This window comes from Apus apus, chromosome 1, assembly GCF_020740795.1.
Source record: "Apus apus isolate bApuApu2 chromosome 1, bApuApu2.pri.cur, whole genome shotgun sequence".
NCBI lineage: Eukaryota > Metazoa > Chordata > Aves > Apodiformes > Apodidae > Apus > Apus apus.
Window position 1 is genome coordinate 28814804 of NC_067282.1, and position 24197 is coordinate 28839000.

At 41.9% G+C, this 24197-nt stretch overlaps 2 protein-coding genes across 5 annotated transcripts in view; both read right to left on the reverse strand.

Annotated features, from left to right (window-relative positions):
• Nucleotides 1-2303: 2303 nt before the first annotated feature.
• MLNR (motilin receptor) lies at nt 2304-5371 on the reverse strand. The gene is made up of 2 exons (XM_051608592.1): nt 4615-5371; nt 2304-2827 (listed from the first exon to the last, which is right to left on the reverse strand). The coding sequence occupies exons 1-2, from the start codon at nt 5369-5371 to the stop codon at nt 2514-2516; spliced, it is 1071 nt and encodes a 356-aa protein (XP_051464552.1). The 3' UTR covers nt 2304-2513.
• A 171-nt stretch (nt 5372-5542) lies between these two features.
• FNDC3A (fibronectin type III domain containing 3A) overlaps nt 5543-24197 on the reverse strand; it is a 121767-nt gene continuing 103112 nt past the window's right edge. For all 4 annotated transcript variants that reach the window (XM_051634781.1, XM_051634789.1, XM_051634805.1 and 1 more), the window contains 10 exons: nt 23071-23189; nt 21002-21107; nt 20735-20910; nt 18976-19089; nt 15757-15906; nt 15389-15672; nt 14273-14482; nt 11917-12083; nt 10643-10770; nt 5543-8057 (listed from right to left, as the gene is read on the reverse strand). In XM_051634781.1, coding sequence (XP_051490741.1) covers nt 7743-8057; nt 10643-10770; nt 11917-12083; nt 14273-14482; nt 15389-15672; nt 15757-15906; nt 18976-19089; nt 20735-20910; nt 21002-21107; nt 23071-23189 — 1769 coding nt within the window. In that variant the 3' untranslated portion in view covers nt 5543-7742. The remainder of the gene's footprint in view (nt 8058-10642; nt 10771-11916; nt 12084-14272; nt 14483-15388; nt 15673-15756; nt 15907-18975; nt 19090-20734; nt 20911-21001; nt 21108-23070; nt 23190-24197) is intronic.

A 24197-nucleotide genomic window follows, 5' to 3' on the forward strand; every position in this document is an offset into this window, starting at 1 on the left:
CCCTTGATCATGAGATAAAGAAGTCATCATCCCCCTCTACTCAGCATTTGTCAGACCACACCTGGAGTATTGCATTCAGTTTTGGTCCCTGCTCTACAAAAAGATGCAAATGGGCTGGAGAGGGTCCAGAGAAGGATGGTCAGAGGACTGGAGAACCTGCCATATGAGGAGAGGCTGAGAAACCTGGGTTTGTTTTATCCTAGCCTTGAGAAGAGAAGGCTTAGGGGAGACCTTCTTGCTATGTTCCAGTAGTTAAAGGGTGGCTACCAAGAAGATGAAGACTGCCTATTTACAAGGAGTCACATGGAAAAGACAAGGGGTAATGGGCACAAGTCGCTCCTGGGGAGATTCCGATTGGTCACAAGAGGTAAATTTTTCATCATGAGGACAGTCAAACATTGGAATAGTCTCCCAAGGGAGACAGTCTTAAGGCTCAGTTTGACAGAGTGCTGAGCCATCTCATTTAAGCTAACTATAGTAGTACCTAGAAAGGTTGGACCAGATGATCCTTGAGGTCCCTTCCAACCTGGCATTCTATGAGTCTGTGATCACAGGGATACAAATGACTTTCCTAGTAAACCAGACCATTTCTGTGGAGTCTGCTACCAGGAGCAGAAGTCTTGTGCTGTGGTGTCACTTCCCAAGCAGCTTGTGAGTGGTGAGATGGGGTACCAACCACAAGTGACCCACCGTAGGGCCCTGCCCTGGATACCCACTGTGCTTAGACAGCAGAGGAGTGCCAGGGCTCTGTGGGAGAGAGCACACCCTGGAAAACAGGGGGTTTGGTGCAGCATCCCACTAGGGCATTTCCCTCTCTTCTCCTGCTCACACCTCATCCCCATGGTACCTACACAATCACTTTTGTGGAAATCTCTGTGGGGGGAGTGTTCACCTCCCAGAGCAATTTAGTAGCTAGTGATGGAGGAAAAGCAGTATCCAGCAGACCACAGACATGCAGGAGAGGCACCTTTTTATCCCCTTGGTCTGCAGACATTTACAAAGTTTGCTGTTAAAAAGAACTTGTCCACACAAACACAAAATGCCAGCTGTTCTTTTATTATAATACTTCAATGACTGCCCTCCGCTCCAGCAAATGCAACCCAACCCAAGCCCTGCAGACAACTGTTCTTCTCTAGTACAAAGCTGACAGAAGAAGAAAGCTTAACGTGTGTGCAGGGAGCTGGGGCTTTTTTTCTGTCTTTAGATTTTAATTTTTGTTTAATTCAGTGACTCAGAGCTATGGAATTTTAATGGACTAATTGGTCATATTTTTAAAACCCAGAGAAGGCTAAGGTTTAACTCCACTATCTTGAGATCTCTGAGCTGGATGTTGAATTCAGTAAACACCACTGTTACTTTTTGATCCACTGACATGTTAATTAACAAAGGTGAACAGATAACCAAGGGCAAGCACAGAGACACCACCAGTGATGCTCTTGTAAGCTCAGTCCCACTTCACTGGTTCTGGTCCAGATTTGTATCACTATAGCCAGGAAGGTAACAAGTAAGACACATAAGTGCAACAGTCCTCCAGAGAAACAGGTACTGCAGCTCCTTCTAGCTCTTCCTCACAATAAGCACTCCTTCCTAAACTGTTAAGTTTGTATTTAAAATCTATGGAGCAAAATTATTGAGTTTACTTTTGACTTCCAGTGTGGCCTTAAATAGCAGTGAGTCCTGGGTGCAGTCCAGCACATTCAGTGACAGGTGTCATTTGTGGCAAGATTGGTTAGCTGGGTGTATTATTTGCACATAGCACACATAACATGACAAAGTGGAGACACACCTCTAACAATGACCACACATTATGGGTCTATCATGAAGAAGTGATCAGGAATATCTAAATTCTTACAGGTACAGGGCATTGGTTACTAGTAGATCATTAAGTGACCTTGTTTGATCACATGGGTCAAACCAAAAGGGTGAAGCCCAGAGGCTGGGCAGAGGAGATGCTTTCCCAAGGGAAGAGGCCAGGAAACTGTCTGGGAAACTCTCCTTCATGATTACAAGGCCAGGTACTAAAAATACATGTGCCTTTCTTCAAGGGATGTTCAGGGGGGTGGGTGATTACTTTTGTGTCCACCTCCTTGCAAGACTCTTTTTGGTAAAATCTGGTTTGTAAGAAAACCGTTTTCAAAGGGCAAAACTTGCTGTCTACAAGTTTTACCCATTACTGCACCCAAGCAGAGCTGCTGCCTCAAACTTCCCCCTCCTTTGCAGCCCTTGATGTCGTTTTTAGGAAACACCAGAAAGTGCACAGAACACATATGCAAGGAACACCAGGTAATAAATTGAAACTACAGTTTTACTGGCAGTTTACTCCAGCTTTTCCTATTGAGTTACCTTTCATGAGCTGCACATCGTTCTCACTACTTTACAGTCCCTGCTTGCTCCCTTAACAGAAATACAAGTATTCCAAAATACAAACGGCTACACACACCCCTTGCCTCTCCAGTGACAAAGAAGTTCCTTTCCTTTGGAAGAGAAGGCCTGGAAAAGTGCAGGCTGCACTTTCAGCAGCTGGTGGCGTACTCGTGTCTTGTGCTAGCGCTGGTCTCCGTGAGGCCACCAGCATCTTTCATTACCGTGCAAGCCCTTTCCGCAGCTCGGTGTGGCACCAGCAGCTTGTAGGCTGCTGCCCTGTACTTCTTCGAGATGAGGTTATAGAGGATAGGGTTGATGGATGCGCTCAGGTAGAACAGCAGCAGAGCGAATATATTAAAGTACTGGGAGAACAGCATCATCTTGGTGTCCTGGGTGTTTATAAATATGATCCTGCCAATGTGGAAGGGCAACCAGCAAATTACAAAGGCCAGAACCACCACAGCTATAAGACAAAATAACACACATGGTAGTTAAATAGTGAGTTAACATTTCAACCATCCAGTAAACTAAATCACATATGGCTGATTTTGCATGTTCTTTCAACTGGTACAAATGATATACAGAAATAATGGCATGAAACTGTTGGAAGCCCATGAAAACAGGAATAACATTGTGATTGTTAGTCTTTGGATTAAAAGGTAACTGGTGAAATCTTCAGCTATTTTTGCTGAGGAAATTGTAAACACCTAACTGTGGTGTTACACCCCTATAATAATGTCAGGCACAAGGACAAGTCCCCTTGGCAATGTCTGTAATGCTCTGTGTGTGTGTGATATGAAGATGAAAGCCAGCCTAAGAAGAGGTGCTTTTGTGGCAGCAGCTCCATTCACCACAGAGCTGTTCTTCAACACGTCTACATTGCTGAAACAGGCCGTAGGGTAAGTGCTGAACCTCAGCCACACAAGCTCCTGCTGAATTCCCACTATTGTCATGGGATGGTTGCTGACCTGAACATCTATGGTTTAGTTGGTTTCTTGATTTTTTTTCCACTGAAGCTCGTACACATGTCCCCAGACAATTACTGCTGGAGACAGATACTTGACTAGGTGGATCTCCTGGTCTTGTGTTGCATTTTAGCACAATACTAACAAATATGAACACAGTCTTGAAATGGCAACATAGCAGGAGCAGATGGGGAGCAATTAAATAAGTATATTACTGTATCCGCATTTTAAATTATTTTTGTTTACACATGCACATAAGTAAACAAATAATAATTTATGAAGCACCCTTTGTGTTTCTCAGAGCTTAAAAAAAAAGCATAAAGCCAAAGCAAGTTTATGCCTGAAATGCACGACACGTATCACGCTGCTGGCTCTTTGAGATAAGGGGGAACATCTCGGGTTCAGTGGGTTCTGAGGAGATTGTGGGCATGGGTGTTTCTGTTGGGAAACCTTGTGCCTACTCCAATGTAAATATCTTCCTCTAATAAGTTAACAAAATGTGCTTTCTTGCCTTTGTGCTACACTATGTGCAGGGCATTTTTTTTTTTAATGCTCATTAAACAATACAGCTTTATTTTTTCCTTTTTTTTTTCCCATTTTTTCTTTCCCTTTTATTTCCCCTCCTCAGGTCAGTCACCATTTACAAATTTCAAAGCCCCAAGCGCAGACTCTAAACTTTTCTGCAGATCTCTAAACTTTCCAGAGCCTGACACTAGGTTAATGAAAGTATGGCTAAGGAAATTAACTAAGAATTAACAGCATCCTACATCAGCAGGAAGCGCTTTGCTATTATGTGAGTTGTCTGCAACCCTGGTAAGGGTTAAGCTGCTGCTTTTCAGCCTGTTTGGGCAACCGGTGGATTTACACCCAGGCGAGCTACAAAAAAGATCACTAAGAAAATCCAGCTCATTTGCCAGAAGCAGAAATTTACCACCCAGAGATGCTGCTGCCCAAGTTGCAGATTCCCTTGTACTTGGTTCTGCCTGATAAAGTTCAGAAAAAGGGTTATCTCTGCAGAAGGCAGGCATGCTGCTGGATGTGCAGTGCTGCACCAGGTGAAGCCCCTGCCGTGAGGGACCAAACCCCTGCCACAGAGCACCGGAGGGCTGGGCAGCACGGCTGGGATGTCCCCCTGTGCTATCCACACCTTGTGTGGGAGCTGGGGGGCTTTGCCCCCTGTGCCAGCCACAGCCTTGGTCCCAGCCCTGGTCCCAGCTCCAGCCTTGGTCCCAGCCCTGGTCCTAGCCCCTGTCATGGCCCATGGGGGGACGAGGAAGGGACTCACCCAAGATCCTGACTGTCTGGCGATGCTCCTTCTCCCGGAGGGCCGCGCTGGGGCCCTGCAGGCGGGCATCGCTCCGCCACAGCTCCCGGCCGATGAAGCCGTAGAGAACATTGAGGCAGAGGACAGGCAGGATGAAGTAGGAGGTGGTGACCCAGAACATGGTGGCCAGCAGGCCGGACTCCATGGCCTGCGGGGTGGGCTTGCACTCGCGGCTGAAGTCGGTGTGGTTGTCGGGCTGCTCCACATCCACCAGGAAGAAGAAGGGGCCGGCGGAGAGGAAGGCAAAGGCCCAGAGGATGCCAATGACAGCCTTGACCCGGCGCTTGGTGACAACCACCTTGGCCTTGAGGGGGAAGCAGATGGCCAGGTAGCGCTCCACGGTGAGGGCGGTGATGTGGAGGACGGTGCAGTAGGTGCAGCCCTCGCTCAGGTAGTGCGAGAGGCGGCACAGCAGCTGCCCGAAGATCCAGGGCCGGGAGCGCCACAGCCGGTACAGGTCGAAGGGCAGCCCCAGGAGGATCAGCAGGTCCGAGACGGCCATGCTGCCCAGGTAGAGGTTGGTGGTGGTCCTCATCTCGCGGCAGCTGCGGATGACCAGCACCGTCAGGACGTTGCCCACCACGCCGACCACGAAGAGCCCCAGGCAGGCGGCGGTGACGGGGGCGAGCGCCCGCAGGGGCAGCGCGGCGCACACCCGCGGCTCGCAGGGCGCCCACGGCCACGGCTGCTCCCCGCTGCCGTTCCCGCCGCCCCCCATCCCGCCCGGGACGCGCCGGCCGGGGGCTCCGCCGCTGCTCCGCCCGGCCCCGGCCCCGGCCCCGCCCCGGGCCCGCCCGGACCCCCGCCCCGCCCGCCCCGCGCTCCCCGCCCCGCCGGCTGCTGCCCGCAGGACGGAGCGACAACCACACACACACACACACACACACAATAAAAAGAATGATACTTTTATTTTTTTTTTTCCACGGATTTTTAAAGATACTTTGCTACATAGTTTATGTATTTTTCTATCAGACTATACAGGTTCGTCTTCATGGAGTCCGACGTTGTACAATTGTAAAGTGATATGTTTGGTAGTGTGTCTATAACGTTTTAAAAAGTTTATAGAGTTTTTCTTGTTTTTTCTTTTTTTTAAAATTTTTTTTTTTTTTGGAATGTACAATATATGAGGTAAAATTAAGATTACATTAAAAACTGTCTTCAATGCAGTAAATACGCACTGAGGCTCAAATGGCAAATACACTATTAAATGACTATCAAAAATAGGAGCTCATTTGAATTTTACTATGAAAAACATAAGTCACTGCAGATTGACTGTAGTAACAAATCTTACCGTTTTAGACATTCAACCGTATAAGAAATCTCTGGGCTGTTAACACGCCACCACATTTGCACTGCCAAACATGGCACTTTTAAGAAGGTTCTAGAAAACATCAGTTATCGTGGTATCCTGCGGGAAGGTATCGACCGATACGTACAAATGACAAATCTGAAATAAAATGTAAACATACAGTACATTTTAAAGACAGACCGTTCTTGCCACGTGGAGGCCAAGTTCTTTGCCATTTTTTTTTTTTTAAAAAAAAAAACAACCCCAAACAAACCAAAAACGAAACTCAGCGACATTATTCTACAGCACAGGTCATTGGACGTATAAACAATTACAATACATGCCCGTTCTAATATAAGAGAAATTCTTCAGTGATCTTCAAAGCACAAGACAGAGGTTCCTTTTTTTTATTATTATTAAGACTGACAGAAGTGTTTAATACCATTAAAAATGCTAAACTGAATACAACTAGAAGTCATTAATGATCCACTATCTTGTAACTCAAATAAATTAAAAATAGCTAATTACAAAGTGTATAACAAATAACGTAAGTGTGATGAGACAAGGATTTGTTTTTTTTAAAGATAGTTTCACTACAAGCTTTTGTGTCACTGGCAATCATTGACATCTAGCAAGATGTTCAATGGGATACTTGATAAAATTCAGTCTGGTCATTCAAGAACTCACAAATGCAAGCTCACAAAACATTGATGAGTTATGCAATTGCAAAGTGCTCTAATGCAACATTAACTACATGCAATCAACAATTTGGTACAGTATCCAAAGAGACATTACATTAAACATCAGGATCTCAAGAAAAAAGCAGCTTTAAGTTTTCTGGTGCAAATTACTACACTTCGTCTTCTGATTTGGTGCCCCAAAGAAAGAAAGAAAGAAAACAAAAAAAAAAACAAGGCAGTGCTTGATTCTGGTGGATATGGCAAGTGGATGTTGGGGAAACAGCAAAAATTCAATACATAATTTAATCTCAAAAATATAGCTAGCCAAAATCAGAGGGCACAGATATCTGTATAAACTGCATCCAATCAAAGGTAAACTGCAGAAATACGTTTTTCAATTTAAATAATTTTAAGAGGTTCTCTCACACTCTCTCTTCTATATCTGTTAAGAGGTGAAAGGCATTTTTGTTAAGTAAACATCAAATCCCTGGGGCAAGATAAACCACTTGTGCCATCCCCTTGTAGTCTTTTGAAAACATCTACTTGCAGTGAAGAACTCCACATTTATCAAATAAGAAGCTTCCTTCATGCGTACTCTTCCATCCAGTTTATTATTTGCTGCCTGAGAAAAGCCCCTCCTGTTTTTCAGCATAAATCCTGCTTCCCAAATAATTAAGACAAATGAGGAGGTAGAAATACAGCGCTAAATTGCTTTCACAGCATCAGATTAATATTGTATACAGCACAAGTTTGTTAGTGTAAGTTTTAAATGTGATCTACACATTCTTCCCTGTTATGGTAGCAACCCTTAAGAGTGTGGGCCAGGAAACCATTTTTTACAGTTGTGTTTACAGGTCAAACCCTTTCTTGCCTGCCCCATCTAGAGTTTGTACTGCAAGAAGGCATATTAAATAAAAGATTGTATTTCTGTGGCTTGCGTTCTAGTAAGATGTGTCAGCCTATACCTACCAGTAAGCATGTTAAAGTGGCTGAAAAGGCTTGCATCAGTCCCAATGCCGGTGCTAAATGCCTGGTTTTGTAAAAGCAAGAGAACAGAATTACTTTTAGATTATGAGAAAGTAAAATTTAATGGGCAGCATTCTAAAATAAATCTCTTTTCTTCACTTTATTACAAAGTACTGAATGATAACAGCGATCAGAATGGAAAAGATAGCAAAAAGTGCAAGGATGACAGCAGCACACACTTGGTCGCTCTGTGACCATTGTGTCCTTGTGGTTTGCACAGTGTCCTTGTTGGTGCTTGTGGGTGGTTCAGTCCTCTGAGAGATGAAAAGCACGGGTGCACTGTAGGGGCCGATCAGGTCCTGGTGCCCTGTGGTCTCTTGGCACTGTCGGATGGCACACACGCGGAAACGGTATTCACAGTTCAGCTGGAGGCCGGTGTATCGGAACGACCAGTCCGGGCCCTTGTAAATCTGGCAGGTAAGAAAAAAAAATGATACACGCCAAGTAAAAACACCCTATGTACACAGATGTATCTCAGCATCGTTTTGTTTATGGTGAAGGCAACTGTCAAAAGGATGATTCCTCACCAGTGTTTTCAGCCATGCAAAGAAAAACAGATAAAGAGCTCACAAATGCAATTTAATTGCCAGATAAACTCTCCAGCCCTTCTGGTGAAACACAGGAAAAGAATGACCAGTTCTTCCACAGCATGAAGAGCACAGGCCAAATAAACTCTGTTAAAAGCCCCAGTGCTGAGGTGTTTCCATGAGCACTTACAATGTACATAGTTCACCACAGGATGTATTATACAACATTGTGTCACAGGATTTCAGGAAATTAACCCTGTATGAAGCTACTTCATTAGTCTAATCCAATCCAACATACTTTGTTGCAGTTAAGATATAGTGTGCTTAAAACATTATAATTTATCCCAGGAAACATTTTATCAGGAAAGCCACAGGAGTCCTCTCTGTGATGCCTGATTTCATCAGTTCGCTGGACCCCAATGACTTACTAGGGTGTTCCCCATGGGTGTCTCAGTTGGCTGGCTAATGTGAGTTCAAAACTCTTTTGCATGGAGTGCATACATAGTTCAGTGAAATCTAAATGCTGGATTCTCAAATTAATGAATTTGCAGCTACATAAAGGTCCTGTAAAAGCCAACAAAACCCCACGTGGGCACAATTTTCTGTTTACAGGTATAGCAACGAATACTGAGCTATGATGTGGGCAGCACAGTACAATTTGCTTTATTTATTTGGCAGCAGGATACAGAAATATCACATCATGCAGAAGCTTTCCCTACAGCTGGCATACTATCAGGCAGTATTAGACGAATGCAAACTCCCAACCATCCAACGAAAGATAGGAACAAAATCTCTTCCCATTTTGTTGTCTGAAAAGCTGTTCCTGTGCCTGTGGCTACTCATGGATTCAGAAATTCCTCTGACAGCCAGGCAGCTGAGCTTTACTGGAATCTGCAACTTGGAAACTTTTCTTTCTCTCAATAAGCTGTTCCCACACTGAGACATGTCAGAAGTTGCTTTACCCTGAAATTTGTTTGTGGGGTATTTATATGGTTGCTTCTTAACCCGTTTAAGAGCTTGACTGATGTATGTTGCTCCAATGGCAGATTACTACCTGATTTTGTCTGAAGCATGTGGGAACCAACGACATGTGCAACTTGGCAGATAGATCAGGGAGAAGGAGGAGAGAAGAGTAAAGTTTTGGCAGGGAAATGGTAGTAAACAGCTTGGAGTCAATGTCCAGGCAGTTTATTTTTGTCCATGTCAAAGAAAATTCTCACCATCGTGTCTAAGTATCTTAAAGGCTGTTTCCAACCTGTTTACTTCTTGACTGTTCCAATTTTAATTTCTGCAAACCAGTCTCCTCATTTCATTTGAATTTACTGCCCTAAACTGTTCTGGAGAGGCAAAAGGAATCATGCACATCTGTCTACTTAGTTATTTCCAGGCTCAAAGCATAACCTTTATTTTCCTGTCCAGCTCATTTGGCAATGCACATTGTTAATCAAAGCAAGATTTGACTCTGTGTTTAGAGGCAACACTGACCATGCCTCACTTACATACTTTAAGTTGCATTTACAACTGTAAAGTTACAATCAAGAATATTCACATGGAAAGGTAACATACACCTTGGATTACGGTTGATCTTTCACTGGAAAATTTAACAAATGGTCATAGCAGGCATAGCACTACACTAGAAGCTATGAAATATGAAAATATTAAGGCCTATAATCTACCAAACCACAGGCAAAACTTATTTAATATTGACCTATAATGAAATTATAATATACCAGAATTAATTGTGTTTCCTTGCTGGAAGGAAACTTGCCTGCTTAATAGTGTGAAACAGAGTTTCCAAGCCCAATTTCATGTCAATTATCAGGCAGTTTACCGGGAACAAGAATTAGCACTGCACATCCTCTTGTAAATGCAGACTAATTTGTAGCTTGGCATTTTGAACTGCCTCTTTGGATAATCAAACCTGAAACTACAACACACTCTCAGCTGCTTGACCCTCGTAGTTACAGCATGCCCTAGTACTGAAATGGTCCTGTGGTAGAAAACTGCTCACTGAATTACGTAAAAAAAGTTTCTCTACACCTGAATGTCTACACTGTGTACGTAGGGGGTCTTTCCTATCTGCAGTTCTCTGTACAGAAGTATGACTTTGACAACAAAGCTTTAATAATATTGTTTACTGCCGTCAAAAAGCTTAGAGAAGGCTTTGTTCTTTTCCTCCTAAGTCTCAATTCTGTACCCCTGGGTGGATATTTTCCTTCTGTCCGTTCTTCCCATTGATGGGTAGTTTCACAGAATCACAGAACTACCTCACCACTTGAGGTGTGTCAAGTTGTATTTAGCAAACCTCAGTGTAGCCCAGAGAGGCTGCAACTTACTGCAGTATTTATATTACTTGAATCTCTTTTCTCTATTACAATGGTTTTAGGAGGTACACAATAATCTGTAATCTAAGCTAGTCACTGCAAATACTATTTGAAGAAAAAGACAGTAACTTAAACACATCATACCTGTTTGAATTCTGAGTCTTTGCCCACCATGACCTGAAGACAGTAGATAACTGGATCACCCTTCATGGGCTGCAGAGCCTCCCAGGTGATTTCACAAGTGTGATCATTTATTCTCTCTATCCTTGGCACTGAAGGAAGAAAACACAAAAGTGACAGCTAGCTTTGCTTTCCCCATCACTTCACATTATATTCTAACGCCTTGAAAAAATCTGTTTTACAGAATCACAGAATGTTAGGGGTTGGAAAGGAACATCGAGTCCAACCCCCCTGCCAGAGCAGGACCACCACAGAATCTAGGGCAGGTCACTCAGAAAGGCAGGGTCTTGATGGGGCTTGAAAATCTCCAGAGAAGGAGACTCCACAACCTCTGTGGGCAGCCTGTTCCAGTGCTCTGTCACTCTCACAGTAAAGAAGTTCTTCCTCATGTTGAGGTGGAACTTCCTGTGCTCTAGTTTGCATCCACTGCCCCTTGTCCTATCACAGGGCATGACTGAAGAGATTGGCTCTTCCTTCTTGACACTCACCCTTCAGATATTTATATATATATTAATAAGATCCCCTCTCAGTCCTCTCTTCTTTAGACTAAACAGCCCCAGGTCTCTCAGCCTTTCCTCGTAAGGCAGGTGCTCCAGTCCCTTAATCATCCTCACAGCCCTTTGTTGGACTCTCTCAAGTAAATCCCTGACCCTCTTAAACTGGGGAGCCCAGAATTGGACACAATACTCCAGGTGGGGTCTCACCAGGGCAGAGTAGAGGGGGAGGAGAACCTCCCTCGACCTGCTGGACAAACTCATCTTAATGCACCCCAGGATACCATTGGCCTTGTCTCAGAGAAACAAAAGATTCTGATTTAAACAAATTCTTCCTACTGTGTTTTCTGGAGTAACAACTAACAGTTCATATAGGTCTCTAGTATCATCCAAGGGCAAACAAGTAAAATGCAGTGACTGCAAGTGTGCACTGTATGCATAAAAAAAAAGCAAAAACCTAAACATTCTAGGAATAATTTTCACCTCAAATTACTCTAACAGCCTGGTCACTCTCTCCTGAGAAGCAAGGATTCTAAGTATAAACCTTCTTATGTCAAAGAATGCATAAACCCAAGTGCCTCATTTGTGGAGCAAATATTTTATGCTTTAGGCAATTACAAGAAAGGAGCATCCCTACCTGCACTTTGAAAACAGCTTAGCATTCTAAATACTCCAAGTATAAGACAATTCCAAAAATAACTTGTCATCCCTCTACCCCCCAAATGAAAAAAGAAGCAGCTTTACCTTTCAAGGCAGCTGGAACAGATTTGGGAGTAGTGAAAACATATTCTTGAGAGAGGGGACCCTCACCAGCTTCATTGCATGCCTGGATACAAAATCTGTATGATGTTGACTCACTGAGTCTTTGTACTTTGTATGTATGACATGGTCCTCTGTATAAGGATACAAACCTGAAAACGAAAAAGTAGCTTATTTTAAGCACAGGAAAGGACTTCTGAAGTAGCTACAGTATTGTCTTGAAATCTATTCCCATAATTTCCCAGAATCTAATGAGAAGTTCAGGAATAATAATTTTAGAGTTAAACAGTGTTCTGGCATCACTATAAAACAATAAGCTCATTTTCCAGGGCCCAGTTTTTATTTTGCATGTCTTTGAAGTGAAATCTCTTTTACAAAATGAGTACTACAAACTGTCTCTTGGCAAAAATGACCCCAAGCATTTTCAGAAATCCTTCTGTACTTGAAACAATAGGAAAGGATAACAGTTCTCTCTCTCAATGAGCTGGGCACATAGTTGTTTGGTTGTTTTTAATCTATTTATTTATTTATTATTTTTTTCCTTCTACTCCCCCAACAACTTAAGCTTTTCAAAATTAGGTAACTAGATTTTAGCTTTTTGCTCCTTTGCAACATTTCTTTACAACGCTTAAGAAAGGGTCAAGGATCCAACTGCTCTTGTACATCATTGTCAGAGATGGGTGACTGATGAAGCTCATTCAGATCTGCACAGGAGGCCAGAGTCACAACTGTAGCACACGAAGTCCCATTCTGAGAGCTCTGTAGACTGGCCACTCTCCTTCATGTTATAATTCTTACACAGACTGACCTTGGCAGCTCTCATTTGATTTTCAATTTTGGCATCCCCAGGATACAGCACAAGATTAGTTCTTTCTGCAGGGGTTACCATGTACTTTGACTTCTTCTTTTCTTTTAAATTTAAAACAGATGGTACCTGCACATGGCCAAGTCTTTGGTAATGGCATTTCTTTTGCATTAAGAGTTTAATTTATTTTCTTCCTTAGAGCAGAGCAATTTCACCTACAAGATGTATTTTGTCTCACAGTCAAGTTAAAGCTACTCAGAGATTCAGAGAAGGTACACAGTGTAGCAGTACTGTTGATTTTACCATTAAAGCAAGGGTACTTGCTGTACCATCTCAGCTCACATTCTGATTTAACATGAGAGAATTACAGAATCATAGAATTATTCAGATTGGAAACGACCCTTGGGATCACCGAGTCCAACCACCATCCCTACTCTACAAAGTTCTCCCCTAAACCATATCCACCAACACTGCATCCAAACGACCCTTACACACATCCAGGGATGGTGACTCAACCACCTCCCTGGGCAGCCTATTCCAGTGTCTAACCACTCTTTCTGTGAAAGTTTTTTTCCTAATGTCCAGTCTAAACCTGCCCTGTTGCAGCTTGAAGCCATTCCCTCTTGTTCTGTCACTGATTACCTGTGAGAAGAGACCAGCATCAACCTCTCTACAATGTCCTTTCAGGTAGTTGTAGAGACTGATGAGGTCTCCCCTCAGCCTCCTCTTCCTCAAACTAAACATTCCCAGCTCCTTCAAGCATTCTTCATAAGATTGATTCTCTAGGCCCTTCACCAGCTTCGTTGCCCTCCTCTGCACTCGTTCCAGCACCTCGATATCTCTCTTGAATTGAGGTGCCCAAAACTGGACACAATACTCCAGGTGTGGCCTCACCAGTGCTGAGGACAGGGGGACAATCACCTCTCTACTTCTGCTGGTCACACTTTCTAATACAAGCCAGGATGCCATTGGCTTTCTTGGCCACCTGGGCACACTGCTGGCTCATCTTCAGCCACTTGTCAATTAGAACCCCCAGGTCCTTTTCTGCCAGGCAACTTTCCAGCCACACTTCCCCAAGCCTGGAGCGTTGCCTGGGGTTGTTGTGGTCCAAGTGCACGACCAAGAGTTCCCTTAAAATGATTTTTACTATATGAGTTTATTTTCCACTATGAATAGTCACATATAAAGACAACAGAGAGTAAAGAATACACCCCTTCCAATATCAAGCAGATAAAATTCACAAAACTGATCAGACTTTGACATAATACTTAACCAAATGTGAAACAGAGAAAAGTGGGCTGGTACTAAACATGTCATTTAGCTCTTCATATTGAACTGCAAATAAAAAACTATGCAGTTTTTAATCTTGTATTTCCCAGCACAAACCACTGGAGCCCTTCTTGCCTTGCTAGACGAGACAACCTTCTATGCCTGTTGTAAATTCAGCAAAGCAGACAGAATTTTGCCCTTTGCTGCCACCTCCCAAGCATCAGACCACAGCAATGCAGGGCAGATTCAAGCAATGCCAAAACCAACCTTCCATTCTTATCCTCCATTTGAAGGTGGTACTGAATGGAGTCAGTTAATGCTTTTGCAGTCCCCTCTCCCCACTTCAGCTTGAGAGTCTGAGAACTGTACGCAGCACATTCCAGGCGAGGCGGATCTGGGGGGAGAGGCTTTGTTTTCAGTTTCATGGTGTGGCTGAAGGGACCCGCTCCGAGACTGTTCAGGGCTTGAATTCGTACTCTAGTATATGAAAAAGAGAGAGTGAATTAACTTGGAATTAGATTCTAAAAAATTACTGGTAACTTCCACCATTCACTTTCAAGAGAGAACAGTGGTACCAAATAGATGGTACTTTCTACAGTGAGGACTTTTATTAATATTAGACTTTGATAGACTCATGAATGTGCAGGAGTGTCACTTTCCTTGCTACATTTTAAAGAGCTGGATTGTGTGGGCTTAAATTCTGACTTCAGTGGGACTGACAGTCTCCTTTAACACTGAGGGCATGCATTGTAACAGGAATGCAGAGTGCCTTCGCAGAAATGTTGATCTTTACATTTATATTTTTCAGTAAACCTAGGGCTACGTGTAATCGATGATTTATTAATTAAAATTCTTCAGAAGAGATTTTAAAATGGTTGACAGATTTTCAAACTGGTAATTCTTCATGCTGACTGCCACTCAAATACTTGCTGTTTCTGCAGAAAAGGCAGTGCAAGTTGTGATGAGCTGTCACTAGATTTGACAATTCAGTCAGTAAAGACGGGACATGGTCCTTCCTTGGATGCATTTTTTCTTGTCAAACAGATTAGAGACCACCTATCTATGAAGTAACCAGTCCAAAAAACTGTTAATGAATCTGAATCTGTAATCTGAATTCAGTTAAGCTGACACACACATCAGACAGATGCAACAGATCTACAGTAATAAACACATTAAAATATTTTTTCTTGAAAGAAAGTAAAACCAGCACATCTTATCTACTCAGGAAGATCATGATTATAAAGCTTCCTTTTCCTCCATGGCTATGTACTAATACTTCTCTAAGAGTCATGTAGAGAACAAAACAATATAAGAAAACAGAAGATAAAGAATCTGTTCTTCTGGAAGAAACAGCAGGCTGTCAAGTAGCTGTGCATGGCATACCTGTAGGTAGTATCTGGCTGTAAGCCATCTAGAATATAGCTCAGAACCTTCCCCACAGTTACTGGCTGCTTATCTCCAAAGTCTATGCTGTAGCCAAGGATTTCGGACCCATGGTCACACGGTTTTTCCCAGCTTATAGCAAGGCATGTGGAAGGAGAATAGTGTGGACTTTCAACTTCATCTTCACTTAGTCCTCGAAGAGAAGTCACAACTGCTGGTACGGAGGCTGGAGTCATACATGCCACTACTTCACTGAAAGGGCCTGCACCTGCAACATTCACTGCCTGCAAATGCAAAGCGGACCACGTTTTTACGGCAGGAGCAATTCTAATTTCCAGATTTCACTAACAACAGTTGTAAGTCTTTACCTGAACTCTGCAATAGTATATAGTGGCAGGCAAAAGTCCTTTCATTTCACAGTTGAGCCCAGGCCCACAATAGGAGATCTGCATGCACCCTTCCACACCGCCCCACTCCAGTCGATACTCCGTGACCTCAGCTCCATTACTCAATGGAACCTTTACAGTGGATATAAATAGGTAGAAGTTAAATTCACTGACCAAAAAAAGATCAACCAAACTCACCCCATCTATATTGTGTTGTTTTTTTCCCCACATTAATGCTACCTTCCCATTTCTTTGCTAATTTTTAGTTTAGTACAGTACAAATAAATCAGAATATGTTACTGGCCTTGTGTCACCTATACTTTAAAAACCCTACCTATTGTTACAGAGACTGCTCCATACAAAATAAATGTGATTTCAGTTGCTCTAATAGAGAGTTCATTTAGCATACAGCATTTGGCTTAGAAGCTTAAAGAGTCAATGGCAAGAGATGGTCTTCTTGATAGGGTAATTTAAGGTGCTACAGTTTACACTGCCTGGGTCTACAGTGCAAGGATGACAATATGCAAAAGCTCACTGGTGCTACTGTCTTAATCTTATAGATTAAAGGACTCCTCCTTTGGGGAACATGAAGACTCCTGTGCATGGAAACTAGGCTGTGAGCATAGCAGGAAGCAGAAAATTGTGCACTCTGTTTTTTCCCAAGATAAGAGTTGTGAAGCAACTGGGACAGACACCTCAGCAGCAATGCAGACCTGGACTGAAATGCCTGCTTGAGTAGCCTGTTTTTCCCCACGACCTGCCCTAGGAAGCCAACCTTAGCCTCCCAGCTGTGGGAGTTGAATGGTTTTAATACTCCTTAGAAATAATAGTGTGAAGAACAGATAAAATCACATGTACTAGTGCCAGACTAAGACATGAGACTACAGAAAGGTATTAGCAGTCAATGAAGTAATAAAGAAAAAGCCAACCCAAAAGCCAAAAACCCTCCCAAATCAAGACAAAAAATCTTAGATCATGAAGAAAACAGGAGAAAAATGCTGCTGTTGTTTTGGATTAAATATTCCAAGACAGCAATCACACTGATGTACAGGTATTAATTGCTCCAAAGCATGTTCATTTTTTTTTCTCTCCCCTTCTTTTGAAATAAAAGGATTTGCTACTTTCAGCATTAGGCTATGTGAGGATAAGTGACTGAATACAAACAGCATTTCACAGGATAACATTTGAGGCTCCTGAGCTGTGACTGAGAAGGACTCCCTTTCCCTTCTCTCATTTACAATGAGATGTGTTGGGTCAGAGAACTAACACAGCTGTAGATGTCTGTGCAACTGACAGTGAAGATGGAGTCATTTCTCAATGTTGTCACTGCTGCTGCTGTAGATATAGTGGAGTTCACCTCAGGAGAAATAGAGGAATCCAAGCCAACAAGTGCAGGGAGGGCAACAGGTTGGGGGGAAGTGTTTGATATGGGAAAGGTATGGCTACCAAAGGAGTTTCAACATGCAGGATCTGATACAAACCTCAGGAAGTTCAATTAAGACAAAGGCAAACACAAAGTTCTGGACCTGGGATAGAATAGTAGAGGCTGAGGAGCAACTTTATCAAAAAAAGAATGTGTGTGTCCTGGTGACCAAGCTGAATGTGAGTCAGCAGTGTGTGTCTGATGAAGGTGGACTACTCCCCTCTACTCAGGCCTTTTGAGGCTGCATCTCCAGTACTGTGTCCCACTGTGGGCTCCCCAGTGCAAGACAGACATGGACATAATGGAGTAAGTTCAGTGGAGGGCCACCAAAGGTGGGTGCAACACAGAACAAAAAGAAAAGGCTTATTTGCTATTCAGATGATAAGGCTAAGAGAAGATCTTACAGTTGCCTTAAATTACTTACTGGGAGGGTACAAAGAAGATAATGTCAAATTCTTTTTGGGGATGGCACAGTGGCAAGACAAGAAGCAAGACTTGTGACTTGAACTAAAGGGTATTTTGATGAGACATAAAGGAAAAAATTCTACAGCATGAGAGCATTTGCCCAGAGATAGTTTTACCAGGCAAAAGTTTCATCCTTGGAGATAAGTAAAACTTGCTGGACAAGGCCCTGAGAAACCCAATCTAAATTTGATGTTAGGTCTGCTTTGAACAGAAAGGTTGAATTAAATGACATCTAGAGGTCCACTCCTATGTTAATTACTCCATGATTCTATCCAGCAGACATCTAACACTGGTCAGATTAATCCTATCTGAACATTGTAAGAGATTTCTTCTAAAGGCTTTGCCTTGTAGATGTTTAAGGAGAGCTCTTCTGACATTCTCAATAGGAAGCATGAACTCTGCCTTCCATGTAAAATAGTTTAATCTTTTTTTTCTGTACAAGTCTTTAACTCAGATAATTCACTCCATCTCAAGCCACTGAAAAGCTGTTTTTAAACAGTCTGCCCAGAGAGAATTGTCCTTTTTACAAGCTTAGTTTTTATCTATTGCATTTTTTAATCAGAGATCTAAATACCATGGGTTTATAGGAAGTCTGTGAGGCTTTTGCTACATTATTACTGATGTAATTATATAAAATTAAATCAACTTATAAAAACAGCAAATGCACAATAATCTACTCTATTATGTGGATACATTTGCTCTGAGGAAAGGTAACTACATTAAAGAAAAATTTAAAGAAGAAATGCAGTGCAGCAGTTGTGGCAAAACTCTTCAAAGAACAAAATAAGATCTCAAGTACCTGCAGGCTGCCAAATGACAACTTCTGGCTATGAAGAGATTCCAGTCTACCAAACAGCTTATGACATGAAGCAACAGTGCAGCCTTTTAAGTATAGAGGAGATTTCACTAATACTCTGCATCACTTCCAAAAATACTTCCCAAGACTTCTGCATATTATGATACTTAGCAGGCATGAAGAATTATTCCAGGTCCTTCATGGCAATGCACAATCATGGGTGTTTTTATCTTTACACTCTTTAACCTCTTAATTCTTGATCAGATTTGGCTGCATTTTAAATATTGATTACAGAAGCAGTTTTGTTTGCAGTCAGTTTACATTAAAGAGCCTGCCCTTGTCACCTCAGTAAGTATAATGGTATGATGAATGACTTTAAGGTTTTACATACCTAATATTGGATAATTGGTTAAGTATGTTTAAAAATGTGATTAAAATGCAGTCTTAAGCTTTTAAAGTTGAACTTCAGCATGTAGAAACCAAACATGTTAAGACAGGTGTAACATGGCATTCTTACCTCCCATGACACCTGAGCACAAGCAGCAGATCTGCATGCCACTTGAGGGGGTCTGCACTGATCTGGTGGTCCAGGTGCTGTAGTTATTTCACATTTTTCCGAATAAGGTCCAAACTGTTAAAAAGGGAGTTGATACAATTAATTTCTAAAAATAAAATTACTACTTTTAAAAATACCTGTATACTGCAATGGGAACATGTATTAGCAGCCTGAAACTTTGTATTAATTGTTTATAAAATATATATTTGGGGACTGTGGATTCAGGATATATTTCTGTTATGGTCTGAGTGGACACGGCAAATTTTTGACACCTATAAGACAAACTAGAGAGAGGGTCTTTAGGACCCCAAAGGACCTGCGAGGGTCAGAACAGAGAGGGGTCAGTATTCCCTCCCACGTCCTGCCATCCTCTATAAAAGCCAGGAGAACTGGAAGCTCAGCCCCTTTCTCTTCCTGCACCTTCATCCCTGCTGCTGCTTCATCCCTCCACGTGCTCTCCAGAATCCAGCTCCATCGGGTGCTGTGAGGAGCTGTGGGCCCCTCTCCTGCAGCAGCCTTGCTGCAAGGGACTTTCATCCTCCTACTCCTGCCATCAGCCAGATCGGTTTTGTATATAACTGTGTGTAAATTTATGTATCTGTTCTTTCCCCCACATGCTACTTCCTTTCCTGTGTTACAGTCAACTTGTTCCAGTTTCAGTTTCCAACCCTTAAGTCTCACTTCCTTATTCCCCTTTTATCTTCCCTTGGGAGGGTGGATGGGTGGCTAATAGAGAGCAATTCTGCCCTCTAGTTTGTGGTTCACCCTGACCACTAAACCAAGACAATGTCAATATTTGATTGTCCTCTAGAATAGCTGCAAGACTCTTCTCCTTACAGCAAACACTATCAGAATTAAGTGGACACTCCAAACTCTCAAGCAAAACAAGAGTTCTACCCAAATCCTTCTTTTGAAGTTACGTGATGGTTGCACTGTAACAGAACACAATTTGTAACTCCCTATTTATATCTATCCAAAATAAAGGATTAAAAAAATGTTTGAGCTATAAAACACTCTTTGCAGGAAGGATAAAAAGTTAGACCAGTGCTTTAAAGCCTTAAGCTGCAGACGTCTCCACAAGTAGTGTCAACTGGTCATGGCGGTTTGGATGAAGAGAATGTTACTGAACAAATGCAAGCAGTCCTGCCTCTCTGTCTTTAAATCAGGATTTTTAACATATAATTAAATAAATCTTGTCCTACAGCAACCATTATTTAAACACATTTAATACTCCAAATAGAAAAAATATTCTTGTATCTGATAAAACATGTACTTAGAAGTTAAACTAAATATAAAAGTGAGTCATGAAAAGCTAATTATTATGTTCTAGAACACAAAACCACTGTAAAAATAAAGGACAATCAATTTACAAAGCTGCATATAGAAAATAACTTATTATTTACTTAGCATGAGAATATTAAAGTTGCAACAGTGGTTTTATAAAGTATTTGGCATTTTGTAAGCATTTCCCAATCCTATTATTCAGATATAAAACATAACTAGTTCTTTTCTTTTCCCTTCATCTAAAATCCCTTTTATTATAAATTGATGTTTAACTGTCTGTTCCCACACAACAATTAGCTATGCGAATCAAATGACTCTACATCAGGAATCATTAGGAAACCCTAATTTTAAAAAATGAGAAGCTTTTGTTGAACAGAAGATCCTTAACAGTGCTTGCAGTCTCTGGCACCAACTTCATTTCAGACTGCTTCCTTACCCCAGCCTTGTTAGCTGCTCGCAGTCTGAAGCTGTACACCTTCCCTGGAAGAAGGCTGCCCACTGTGCATTCAACATCAGAGCCTTGGTAAACCTCTCTGTGTTCATCCGTTTCTGTCTGAAACATCTCTAGACCATAACAGGTGATTGGTGAACCACCATCTACCTGAGGTGGTCCTAAAAATAAGAAAGAAATAAAAGCATATTTAATTTTAACACATAACACATTTGGATCCCTTATGCTCACTAACAGTTACCAGAGAATTACCCCAGCGCAGCTGAATTTCTCTTGCTCTTGGTCTACCCTGTAGCCTTGGAGGCTGGCATGGACCAGGAACCACTGCTGGTGTCTGCACCAGCAGGGAATCAGATGCCTACAAAGGAGAGAGAGAGAGATATTAATTAAGTCATCTAGGCCAAAACAAGTTATGCCACAAGTAAAGTAAAATACTTGAGTCAGAAGTAGGATCTTCCATTTTTTGAACTGCATCCTCAAATACATGGAGATGCTTAAGTGATCTGGTATGTATTTCCCAAAATACCTACATAAAACACGCCGCAGTAATCACAGAATATGCAAAATTAACTTTTGAGTTTTGGTGTAAACCCAAGCAGTAGAATTAAAAACAGTAGTTAATTATCAGTACAAACCTACTATATGAAATATGACCTGTTCAATGTAAACTCATTCTCTTTTCCATCAAACTGCAGTTTAATGTTCTCTAAAACCTTGAAGTTTGTATACTTTCTGTGCGAGAACCTCTCAGAAAGCAAAAGCAGGTAGAAATGTCAATCGGAAGAGGTTAAAAAAATTGTTATTTCAACTTTTTCATTGGTTACTAATACTTAGTGTACAACAAACTTCTGCCTCTGATTTGAAGTGTGTGCAAAAATACACACTGTAACAACATGCAGCAGATGGCACTGAATATTCTGGATGCAGACAAAAATGAGTCAGAGACAATGTGGGGGTATTAGCTTCAGTGCTATACAGAACAAATGCTGGTTGCCTTTAGCTGGTAAGCCTTTAGCTGACAAGAGAGAGGCATCTTAGAGTCTCATTTCACTACTGCTTTCTACATATGTTCCAGAAAGAGCAGATTGGAAGCTCTGCTGCTTTTCAGTTCCTTTGACATGTATTGTTGCACTGGGCAACAGATGCTGCTTTTAAAGCAGTATGTTTCTCAGCAGGTCTATGTTCACAACAAGCTACAGCAAAGTTTCATTACATCTTTCTTTACTATTCTGTTGTTGACTTCTGACACCTTCAGAAAGTACCAGGACTTTCTGAAAGTTGTCTTCTCTTCAGTACTCAAATAATGTTTATTCTATACTAACAGGGTTGGGCTGTGGGGAAGAAGGTTGGCAGAGCAAAAGTCTCCAAAGACATAAAGGCACTTTTGGTTCGGTGCCTGGAAAGTATTCTGCCTGCCTTTCCCTGTACAACAACATGCTGGGCTGTGGCAAGAGGGAAAGCACTGCAGCTTAGCACTGAAGGAATCCAGATTGATCTACCAAGACCAGGTGGCTGTGGGCAAGGTTATCTTTGCAGGAGACTTCTATGTGGAGGAAGAACACCTGAATTTCAAATAATAAAGGGGGGCTGGGGAAGAAATGGCACCAAGAATGCACCCTTTAAAGATTTTCAGATCAGCTTGACAGTGAACCCCTGCTGGAGGCCTGCAGAGAGCCAGGGGTGGCTTTGCTACACTTGCTGCTGGGCAGAAGGGAAAAGAATACAGCATGACAGTTTTGGCACTGGAGGCTGAACTACATCACAGAAGTGACAGAGCAAGTGTGTGTGTGTGTGTGTGTAATACAAGGGACAATAGTAGGGCATACCAAATTGTTTGGGAATACTGAAAACCAGGACAATGTAAACACTTCGTGGCTGAGACAGCATGGGAAGAGACTACAGAGCTCAAGCCTGTAAAGCCCGAAGAAACACTGTCCTCCCCTGCCTGCTGGGCTGACTTTGCTGCTCAGGCAGGGTACTCTGTTGACCACATGGAAAACATTAAATTTACACTGTTTTTCTGGGTTAGGCCTTAAGAAATTATATTATATCAACATTATAATGCAGAAAAGAAATAGTAGTTTCTGTAAATAAGAAAAATCACTTTAAACAAAGTATAGTCTTTGCAAAGAATATTCATATGTATTTATTTAAGAAATGGTCAAAAACTTGAAGCACTGTTGACACTGGAACCTTTTTCAGGTACTAATTTAGGGCAATTTTTTTACCTATGTCTGTACAGTATTTGATTATTAACCACTTGACCAAATTTTCTTCAAGAAACAGAAACTGTATATAATAAAAGCATTAGCTCATATTACCGTGCTTTGTCCTCCTTCCCCAACGCAATAGACACGCACACGATAGGAACAGCCAGGATTCAGTCGGTCACACACATGTTCCCGAGCAGCTCCGCTGTATATTGTGTCCCATTTGTTCCCTGAAAGGTGAAGTGAGGTGAAGGAATAAGCGTGCAATGAACCAAGGTGTAATTTGCCACACTGCAGTACCAGCTGCAGCAGGTTTCCTAGCTTCACTGAGTGAGCGTGTGCCTGATTTATTGAAATTAATTTAAGGTTTGCTTTGAGTTTCCTGGAAAAAGATCCAATCATCTCACAAAGATAGTTTGCTAGATAAATTTCTGTAGATTTGCTGAAGTGAAATATCTGCCTTATTTGGCATTCACATTAATTAGAAGAGAATTTACTTCTAATGAAGTAGTTATTACTGGGCCAGCAAGCTCAGTCAAATATCATAACCAAATACAAAGCAAAGATACAAAAGCAAAAATTTCCATGGAAAGAAGTTTTAATTCCAGCATTCGTTTCGCAGACTACAACTATGGTTTACAGTTGATAAAGGTTGTTCTTCTATTCCTGAATGACCCAGCACCATCTGAAATATTGATTTCATTCTTTGCTGTTCAGCCAGATACTTGTATCAGAAACTCTTTAGCATTCTCTCTTTTTAATAGAGTAAGTAGGGAATCTGGGGAAGTTTAGTTAAATCTCCAACAGCTCAATACATCACAGAATTCAGAGGACTGAGTATGAAATGTAATGCACAGCTCACTAAATCTGCATGGAAGGCTCAGGTAAATAATTCAATGTGGACATACAATGGAGTAAGGAAAGCAATAGACCAAGTATCAAAAGAAGCACAGCTGAGACACCAGACAGGGCTGCCATTACAATCTGGGGACAGTGCACTGTCTTGATCTGACACAGCACTGGAGAAGTACAAACTTCTGTTCTCCAAGTGACTGTCTTTCCGAATGGAATAAAGTTATGTAAGAGGTCTTGATTTTTAAAAACTGCAGCTGGATAGCTATATGCCCAGTTTAGAAATATTGATCATTTCCCTTCTGTATGAAAAGACAGAAAAGAAAACAGCAGAAACAGTTACCTCATCTGCATCTCTGTTCCACTTGAGTCGTGATAAATGGAGC